General features: G+C 39.7%; 1 protein-coding gene across 1 annotated transcript; it reads right to left on the reverse strand.

Annotated features, from left to right (window-relative positions):
* Window positions 1–7,996: 7,996 nt before the first annotated feature.
* Window positions 7,997–10,566, reverse strand: LOC133635369 (regulator of G-protein signaling 5-like). Its single transcript, XM_062028509.1, has 5 exons — window positions 10,135–10,566; window positions 9,883–9,966; window positions 9,731–9,792; window positions 9,258–9,424; window positions 7,997–9,169 (listed from the first exon to the last, which is right to left on the reverse strand). The coding sequence occupies exons 1-5, from the start codon at window positions 10,176–10,178 to the stop codon at window positions 8,972–8,974; spliced, it is 555 nt and encodes a 184-aa protein (XP_061884493.1). The 5' UTR covers window positions 10,179–10,566; the 3' UTR covers window positions 7,997–8,971.
* Window positions 10,567–10,823: the final 257 nt, after the last annotated feature.

The following is a 10,823-nucleotide window of genomic DNA, read 5'->3' on the forward strand; positions in this document are numbered from 1 at the left end:
TGAAGCCTAAAATAGCACAACGGAGACCCCCGAACTGTTGAACAACTTAAGCTGTACATCAAGCAAGAATGGGAAAGAATTCCACCTGAGAAGCTTCAAAAATGTGTCTCCTCAGTTCCCAAACGTTTACTGAGTGTTGTTAAAAAGAAAGGCCATGTAACACAGTGGTGAACATGCCCTTTCCCAACTACTTTGGCACGTGTTGCAGCCATGAAATTCTAAGTTAATTATTATTTGCAAAAAAAAAAGAAAAGTGTATGAGTTTGAACATCAAATATCTTGTCTTTGTAGTGCATTCAACTGAATATGGGTTGAAAATGATTTGCAAATCATTGTATTCTGTTTATATTTACATCTAACACAAATTCCCAACTCATATGGAAACGGGGTTTGTAGATCGGCGCATATGGGGGAGACGCCAGGAACAACGCTGTCATATAAAGTCTGATAGAAAAGGCGTGAATAAACAAGAGCAGGGCAGAAAGATGCATCAGTCGCATGTGGAACCGGCGTCTCCAAGTTGTACGCACTTTGCTAAAGTGGCCCTGTGTCTAATCAGCGGCAGGTGCGTTGGACACTGAGAGAGAGAGACACAGGTGTGGCAATACAAGTGATCAATCAATCGATGAAAGTTTACTAATATAGCCCTAAATCACGAGTGTCTCAAAAGGGCTGCACAAGCCACAACGACATCCTCGGCTCAGATCCCACATCAGGGCAAGAAAAAACTCAACCCAATGGTATACAATGAGAAACCTTGGAGGGGACCACATATGTGGGGACCCTGGGCGACCGGTGCAATGGACGTTGAGTGGATCTAACATAATAGTGTGAGAGTCCAGTCCATAGTGGATCTAACATAATAGTGTGAGAGTCCAGTCCAAAGTGGATCTAACATAATAGTGTGAGAGTCCAGTCCATAGTGGATCTAACATAATAGTGTGAGAGTCCAGTCCATAGTGGATCTAACATAATAGTGTGAGAGTCCAGTCCATAGTGGATCTAGCATAATATTGTGAGAATCCAGTCCATAGTGGATTTAACATAATAGTGTGAGAGTCCAGTCCATAGTGGATCTAACATAATAGTGTAAGAGTCCAGTCCATAGTGGATCTAGCATGATATTGTGAAAGTCCAGTCCATAGTGGATCTAACATAATAGTGTGAGGGTCCAGTCCATAGTGGATCTAGCATAATATTGTGAAAGTCCAGTCCATAGTGGATCTAACATAATAGTGTGAGAGTCCAGTCCATAGTGGATCTAACATAATAGTGAGAGTCCAGTCCATAGTGGATCTAACATAATCGTGTGAGAGTTCAGTCCATAGTGCATCTAACATAATAGTGTGAGAGTTCAGTCCATAATGGATCTAACATAATAGTGTGAGAGTTCAGTCCATAATGGATCTAACATAATAGTGTGAGAGTTCAGTCCATAGTGGATCTAACATAATAGTGTGAGAGTTCAGTCCATAGTGGATCTAACATAATAGTGTAAGAGTTCAGTCCATAATGGATCTAACATAATAGTGTGAGAGTTCAGTCCATAGTGGATCTAACATAATAGTGTGAGAGTCCAGTCCATAGTGGATCTAACATAATAGTGTGAGAGTTCAGTCCATAGTGGATCTAACATAATAGTGTAAGAGTCCAGTCCATAGTGGATCTAACATAATAGTGTAAGAGTCCAGTCCATAGTGGATCTAACATAATAGTGTAAGAGTCCAGTCCATAGTGGATCTAACATAATAGTGTAAGAGTCCAGTCCATAGTGGGGCCAGCAGGAGATCATCATGAGTGGAGACAGGTCAGCAGCGCAGAGACGTCCCCAACGGATGCACAGATAAGTGGTCCACCCTGGGTCCCGACTTTGGACAGCTAGCGCCACATCTCTGGAGTGGGGGGCACAAAGAAACGGCAGATCAACTGGTCTAAAAAGGGGGTCTATTTAAAGGCTAGAGTATATAAATGAGTTTTAAGACGGGACTTAAATGCTTCTACTGAGGTAGCATCTCTAACTGTTACCGGGAGGGCATTCCAGATGGGGTTCATCAATTACTTGAATAATTCCCAAAATACTGCGTAGTCCATAAAGATAATGATTGAACAGGTTACGATTGTGCATATCGCTGCACTCCCATTAAAATAAAAATGTCAAAAGGTCACTACTGCAGGGAAAATATGATTATGCAGCAGGCGTGTGGGCCAGCTGTTCCCACCCGGCCTTACTGCCTGCACACTGATGACATCTGAATACACAAAATAGACATTCAGCTCAGGATTTAGTGATACACAGTCATGACTAAAACCATTTAATGAGATAACCAACATCATTTCAATCATACACCGTGCTTTCCAATACCTCTTTGGCATGAAACGGTTGGAAAGAGCAATAGTCTCCCACCGCAGTTTTTTTTCGTCATTTTATTGCCTGAAGTTGATGGCAAGTGCAAACAGTTGCTAAGCTGATATTGTTTTATAGCGCTCTCTGTTACGTTAGTGCTGCCACTTCTCCTCGTCTCCTTCCTGTTTGCTGAAGTACTTCCTATTCACACGGTTTCCTAGGTGAGGAAACAACTAGACAAAACACAGGCTGCAGGATGTCAAGGAAACAGAACTAAAAAACTTTTCTTATTCTGTGCTACAGTAAACAGACATATCGAGGGGTGTCACAAGTCAGGGTGACAAGCAGATATATTTAAGTATCAATTTTTATTTGAACAAAATCATTTTGGAACATATGTATGAGTCCAGTATATACATGATATGTATGTATGTATGTATGTATTGTGTTTGTTGCGTGATCAAACAATGTTAAAGTTAAAAGCCTGAAGTTTGACTCGTGTGTTTAACACAAAGTCATCTACAACTACTGTCAGGGTTCGTACACCTTTTCCATGGCCAAATTCGAGCACTTTTTAAAGACTTTCAAAATCAATTTTCCAGTTTTTCCAGTACCCTTCAAAAGGCGAAAACCAGTGTGAATCAATCCATGTCCTTGTTGTTTGAGGTCACCAAATACTGTCTGTAGGAAAAATACGGAAAATCTGCTAAAAGCTAAGCCTAAGCAGTTATCATTCACTGAATGGGGCATAGACAATGAAGCAGTGTGACTATTCAATGTCATTGGTGTTTGCAAACGTATCTCCATTTGTGTTGTTTTTCACATTTGTGCCACACTAGTGTGCCGTGGGAGATTATCTAATTTCACCTATTTGGGTTAAACATGTTTTTTGCAAACCAGTAATTATAGTCCGCAAATAATGTGCCATTGTTGAATGTCTGTACTATCTGGAGATCGGCAGACTTACCACGTTATATTCTTCCATATCAGTAGGTGGCAGCCGGTAGCTAATTGCTTTGTAGATGTCGGAAACAGCGGGAGGCAGCGTGCAGGTAAAAAGGTGTCTAATGCTTAAACCAGAAGTTCTTAACCTGGGTTTGATCGAACCCTAGGGGTTCGGTCAGTCGGGCTCAGGGGTTCGGCGGAGGTCAAGACACACCCGACTCATCGTGTAAGTAAAAACTTCTCCCTATCGGCGTATTACGGATACGGCAACAGCAGAAGTCAGACTGATTTGCAGGTGTGTAATTTGTTGTGAGTTTATGCACTGTGTTGGTTTTGTTGTTTGAACAAGGTGATGTTCATGCACGGTTCATTTTGTGCACCAGTAATAAAACATGGTAACACTTTAGTATGGGGAACATATTCACCATTAATTAGTTGCTTATTAACATGCAAATTAGTAACATATTGGCTCTTAACTAGTCATTATTAAGTACTTATTAATGCCTTATTCGGCATGGCCTTATTATAGCCCTGACCCTCTAAATGGTAAATGGGTTGTACTTGTATGCCGCTTTTCTACCTTTTTTAAGGAACTCAAAGCGCTTTGACACTATTTCCACATTCACCCATTCACACACACACATTCACACACTGATGGCGGGAGCTGCCATGCACGGCGCTAACCAGGCCCATCAGGAGCAAGGGTGAAGTGTCTTGCTCAAGGACACAACGGACGTGACAAGGATTGTAGAAGGTGGGGACCGAACCAGTAACCCTCAGATTGCTGGCACGGCCACTCTCCCAACTTTGCCACGCCGTCCCCTCTAACCCTGGCACTAACCCTCTAACCCTAACCCTAACCATCCATCCATCCATCCATTTTCTACCGCTTATTCCCTTTTGGGGTCGCGGGGGGCGCTGGAGCCTATCTCAGCTACAATCGGGCGGAAGGCGGGGTACACCCTGGACAAGTCGCCACCTCATCGCAGGGCCAACACAGATGGATAGACAACATTCACACTCACATTCACACACTAGGGACCATTTAGTGTTGCCAATCAACCTATCCCCAGGTGCATGTCTTTGGAGGTGGGAGGAAGCCGGAGTACCCGGAGGGAACCCACGCAGTCACGGGGAGGACATGCAAACCAAATAACTCTAAATTAAGTCTTTGTTACTTAGAATATGTTCCCCTAGTGTCCAAAAAACTCAAAATTACAACTTTGTTACTTAGAATATGTTCCCCTTACTGAAGTGTTACCAAAAACCTATAACTTTGTCTTGAATTAGAAAAAAAACAACATTTTATTTTTCACTAAAGAAGGGTTCGGTGAATGCGCATTTGAAACTGGTGGGGTTCGGTACCTCCAACAAGGTTAAGAACCACTGGCTTAAACCAAAAATAAACAAAAGGTGGGTGCCCCTAAGAAAAGGCATTGAAGCTTAGAGAACGCTATGCAGAACTAAACTAAAACTGAACTGGCTACAAAGTAAACCAAAACAGAATGCTGGACGACAGCAAAGACTTACTGTGGAGCAAAGACGGCGTCCACAAAGTACATCTGAACATGACATGACAATCAACAATGTCCCCACAAAGAAGGATAAAAACAACTGAAATATTCTTGATTGCTAAAACAAAGCAGGTGTGGGGAATAGCGGTCAAGGAAGACATGAAACTGCTATAGGAAAATACCATATAAAGAGAAAAAGCCACCAAAGTAGGAGCGCAAGACAAGAACTAAAACACTACACACAGGAAAACGGCAAAAAAGTCCAAATAAGTCAGGGCGTGATGTGACAGGTGGTGACAGTACACCTACTTTGAGACAAGAGCTATAGTGACGCATGCTTGGTTATGGTTTAAAGTCATATCCAACAATTGCGACAACGACTTTTTATTGTCAATATCGGCTGTTGAGTTTCATTTTTTAATGATTTCTGCTGGTGGTGTGCCTACGCATTTTTTCAATGAAGAAAATGTGCCTTGGCTCAAAAAAGGTTGAAAAACACTGAAGTAGACAACGAAAATAATAGAGCAAGAAATGCATACAACCATGTTGTGTAAAAACTACAAAATCATTCATATTAACTGAGCTCTAACTTGTGAAAAAGTTTACAAGTTATACATTACATGACCTTCACAGTACAAAAAAGTACAAAAATGGACTAATCATATCCATCCAATGTTCATTAAAACGACCGATGGACCGATGCACCACTGTCCTCTTGGGGGCGACACATATATACGGCTATGGCATGACAACAACCTAATGTAAGATCAAGCGTGTAGTTTTCATTTTTAAGTAAACTTATTTTATTCTTTTCCATTTTATAATTAGCCTATTGAGTCAGACTGCCGAGAAATATGATGAACATTTCCAAGCATTTAAACGCACTTCACCCAAAATTCCAGCATTTTTCCTACCTTGAAAACACAACATTAAAATCCAAGCATTTTCAAGGTTTTTAAGCACCCGTGCGAACCCTGTACTGTTTGTAATTATTTCACACTAAAACCATTCTTTCTTTCCACATCAGTGTGTTTGTGTCAGAAAACACAGTAATACTACAGTGGGCTTATATGACATATTTCTGTGTATATCCACAATATTAGTTAACCCGCACATCTATTTAAATAATGTATTAACCCTTGTGTAATGTTCATATTGTTGTTACTCAGATGTTTATTGGGATAAGGTAAACATCTGTTCAGTATTTTAACATAAAAGTGTTTGATTGTGAGGCATTAAAAGCCACAAAAATGCAACGGCTCCATCAGACCCACAAACGCTGGCTGAGTAACAACAATATGAACGTTGCACGTAAAATTTCTCTGCCAGTTTCCGCATCCCACAGGCATTCTTTTGTGTTTCTGCACCTGCGGTTCCGACACAAAGTTGCAACATTGTTTGTCAACACTGTCTGCTCTCATTTTCTCGCACATTTGACCCTCTGATGTTCTGTGTACCTACACTCTGTCCTCCTCCTGTCTAGGCCTGCTGTGTGTGTGTGTGTGTGTGTGTTTGTGGGTGGGGGGGGGGGGGTGGGTATGGTGTGTGGCCATATAATATGTATTCTGATGTATGTTCTTCACAGAAAATGAGCCAAAGTCAGTGAATCTCAGTTTGAAAAATTAATTAATCGTATCATTTTTCTTTTAATAAAAAAATGAAAACGGGTCCCACAGACCCGAACACCACACAAGAGTTTTAAACATAGCATTTATCTGATTTCACTTAAAGACCCTGATTGGATATTAGAACTCTCAGTATGATGCAATCCTGCAATGCAGTCATTGCCCACAGAAAATGACATTCATAATAATAAATATTGTGTTAAATAAATAACCGCTATGACATTGTCAGACCAAGCTTTGCTGTGTTACCTCCCTGCTGAATGTATGTGTAAATTATTTAATAATATTACCATTGTTCCAATTATAGTGTAATAATGGTTATTGTCAATACTGTATTTTTACTCTATAGTTTTTTTTTTATAATAATTGTATTATATTTGTGTATATTATATCTGTTGTTAACTTTGTTGCTGTCCCTCTCTGTCTTATCACAATTCCCCGAACTGTCTTCTTTTGTCTTCCTTCTGTCCCCTCCCGGTCCAGTCTGGATGGGCCGAACACTAAACATATCCAAACATTTAATAAAGTCGAATACAAATTAGGCAACAAGAAAAGTATCCCAGACTTTTGCATGTTATAAAAAGACAAACAAAAAATACGGCGTGTACCATTTTTCTATAATAATCAATTCATTTAATACTTTGAAACTGACTTTTGCACATTTATTTTCAATTTATTAAATATATTTCATTGTATATAAAAATCCAACAGTTATAAACATAATATTGCACATCATTATTTTTTGTGTAAAAAATCTACAATATAAAATACAGGCAAATAAATAAATAAATCATAACGTACCTATTTTCACAAACAATGTCGAACTTTGACACAGACATTACAAACACAAGTATTTGCCTCAAGGGAAATTTAAAGTGCGTTTCTCATTCATGACAAAGTGTGGGATTGTCTTAGACCAGGGGTCCACAAAAAATTTTGACTCGGGGGGGGCGGCTATCTATTTGTGTTTGCGTGTATGTGTATATATATGACACACACGTATGTGTATATGTATATATATACATATATATATGCGTATATGTATATATGTAATTATATATATTTATTAATGTCATTTTATTTATTTTTGATCTCTTGTCCCCACAATTTCCCTCCCCGGTCTTCTTTTTTCTTCTTCTTCTTCTTTCCGTCCCCTGCTGCTACGTTCCGGCTGTGCCAAACGCTAATTATATCCAAACATTTGAAGAAGTCGAATAAAAATTAGGCAACAAGAAAAGTATCCCAGACTTTTGCATCTACATCAACAATATGATTTGCCTGAGCAGCTGGACAGGACAGATTTAAAAACAAAAAAAGGTAAACAAACAAAAACATTTTTTAAAGAAAAAAATAAAACATAAAATAAATAAATAAATAAAAAATATATATACGTTAGGTCAGGAAAATACACAGAGGCTATATCATCCCTACAAGCCTGCTCGTCAATTTTAAAATACCCTGACGAGGGAAACCTGCGAAACAGGCTTGATTGGATAAATATATATATATATATATATATATATATATATATATATATATATATATATATATATATATATATATATATATATATATATATATATATATACACACTACCGTTCAAAAGTTTGGGGTCACATTGAAATGTCCTTATTTTTGAAGGAAAAGCACTGTACTTTTCAATGAAGATAACTTTAAACTAGTCTTAACTTTAAAAAAATACACTCTATACATTGCTAATGTGGTAAATTGCAAATGTCTGGTTTTTGGTGCAATATCTACATAGTTGTATAGAGGCCCATTTCCCGCAACTATCACTCCAGTGTTCTAATGGTACAATGTGTTTGCTCATTGGCTCGGAAGGCTAATTGATGATTAGAAAACCCTTGTGCAATCATGTTCACTCATCTGAAAAGAGTTTAGCTCGTTACAGAAGCTACAAAACTGACCTTCCTTTGAGCAGATTGAGTTTCTGGAGCATCACATTTGTGGGGTCAATTAAATGCTCAAAATGGCCAGAAAAAGAGAACTTTCATCTGAAACTCGACAGTCTATTCTTGTTCTTAGAAATGAAGGCTATTCCACAAAATTGTTTGGGTGACCCCAAACTTTTGAACGGTAGTGTATATATATATATATATATTCCGCTATACCCCGGTATTGAGCACCGTATAACGGATAAACCACAGAAACCTCAACTATATATATATACATATATATACACACACATATATATATATATATATATATATATAAAATTTATTTTTTATTTTCCTTTGGACGAGCCAGATCGTGAACGCTGGCGAGCCAGATCCGACCCGTGGATCGTAGTTTAGGGACCCCTGTCTTAGCTTTTTCACATTCTCGTACATTTACAGACAGACCCCCTTTTGAGACACAGCATAACTTTCTCACTAACATTCCAGTTGAGCAAACAATCACCCTTCAGTTTTTTTTTTCTCTTTTCCTTTCAGCTTTTAAAAGTAAAGGAGTCAACAGAGGACGCTTTGCACTCGTGTTCGGCCCTCCGGGTCCCGTTCCTTGATGAGGTCCGCAAAGCCAGCTCAAACCTTCTTCCCCAACCGATGCTGTTTTGTGGCCTGGCTGACGAGATCACCGTAGGCGGGTGAGCGCAAGAAGCGTGGGTAGCAGTCTTTAGCCATGAGCATGTAGATCTTGTGCTGGGCCTGGTCGAAGCAGGAGAGCGACGGGCACAGCATGTTCGCCTTGGTGGCGTCACGAGTTTCATGGTCAATGTTAATCTAGAAAAACCCGGGACAGAACCAGGTTAGTATGCGTCAATACATCAAAACACATGTTCGAGTGTTCATTTTTTTTTTCTTTTTTTACCTCTCGGGGAGCTTCGCTGCCTATGAATTCTTTATAGATTTTCTGGGCTTTTGCAGGTAGCTTGGCGAGAGACTTGGTACTTCTGTAGTCTTCACATGCAAAGTAGAAGGCAACGTTCTCTTCGCTGAATTCCGATAACAGGAAGGCGGTGAAGGCGCACAGTCCGTCTGGGGGGGAAGAGAGGGAATTGAATTAGCCGACTCGAATGTAAACAATTGTGCGTGTCGTGAAATCAGAATGGAATATAATAGAATGCCTTTTATTGTCACTATACGCAGGTACAATGAGATTAAAAGCAACTCCAGTATCAGTGCGACGGTCTATAAATATGCAAAACATAGGAAGGAAAGAAAATAAATGAGAATGTTCTGAATGTGTTGTTTAAATATGAAATATTATACTATATACATACATACAGAAGCATTCAGACTGTGGGTGGAAAGTAAATAGGTTGTGTGTAAATATGTTCTTACATTTGCTGGTGAGGAGTTGCTCAAATGACTCTTTCCACCTCAGACATTCCTCCAGGGTTGCCCTAGAAAACAAACGATGCATATTTAGCACACATTAACTATGTACTCGTATGTTGGCGTTGGTACAAAAGCCAGGTATTAACTCATCTTACCTGTTTTTCCCTACTTTGCAGCAGAACAGACTCCCGTCAGGTTTTTGCAATATGCTTCCTAGCCTTGCTTTCAGCTCTTTGGCTCTGTAACAAGAAAGCAAACGATATGCATTCATTTTGTGTCCACGTAAATGAACCTGAAAACCTCTTCAACCAAGCTAGATGACGGCATCACACCAAAAAAACATGTTCATGCATACGCAGAAGAAAAATAGTTCTTGTAATCCGTCTCTGATCGCATGAATCTTGTACCTTTCCAAGCAGCACGTAGGCAGGGATGCTAGTCCTTTACACATGGCTGCAGGCAGGCAGGGCTTGTGGAGTCTCTTGTGTGTCGGAGTGGTGGTTAAAATAACCTCAGTCGGAAGTCAGCTCAACCCTGTGTCTGAATACAGCTGCAGAAGAGCTTTTATAGTCTTTGCCTCTGCCTCCAATGTGTCATCATAGCTCCCAGCCAATGGGAGCACAAAGGGATGGGTTGAGACAGATAATGAAGTCAGTCAGGGGAAAAAGGACATGCAGGGAGGAAGCGAGGAAAGTTCTATCAAATGATAATAAATATTTGTCCAGTGTGTCCTTGAAAACTCCCTCCTGTACAAAAACAACAACATTGACTTACTGGACTGACCAAACGGTATACACCAGGGGTGTTAAATAGAGATGTCCGATATTATCGGCTGATGAATGCTTTAAAATGTAATATCGGAAATTATCGGTATCGGTTTAAAAAAGTAAAATTTATGACTTTTTAAAACGCCGTTGTGTACACGGACGCAGGGAGAATTACAGAGCGCCAATAAACCTTAGTCACATAATATCTACGGCTTTTCACACACACACAAGGGAATGCAAGGCATACTTGGTCAACAGCCATACAGGTCACACTGAGGGTAGCCGTATAAACAACTTTAAAGGCCTACTGAAACCCACTACTACCGACC

The sequence above is a fragment of the Entelurus aequoreus genome, linkage group LG19 (assembly GCF_033978785.1).
Source record: "Entelurus aequoreus isolate RoL-2023_Sb linkage group LG19, RoL_Eaeq_v1.1, whole genome shotgun sequence".
NCBI lineage: Eukaryota > Metazoa > Chordata > Actinopteri > Syngnathiformes > Syngnathidae > Entelurus > Entelurus aequoreus.

Excerpts from the sequence above, each read along its gene's own strand:
- LOC133635369 (XM_062028509.1), bottom strand. The coding sequence starts at position 10,178 with ATGTGTAAAGGACTAGCATCCCTGCCTACGTGCTGCTTGGAAAG. Across the intron at positions 9,793-9,882 it reads TGCAAAGTAGGGAAAAACAG|GGCAACCCTGGAGGAATGTC; the intron begins GTAAGATGAGTT and ends TTTGTTTTCTAG. Across the intron at positions 9,425-9,730 it reads GCAACTCCTCACCAGCAAAT|ACGGACTGTGCGCCTTCACC; the intron begins GTAAGAACATAT and ends CTTCCCCCCCAG.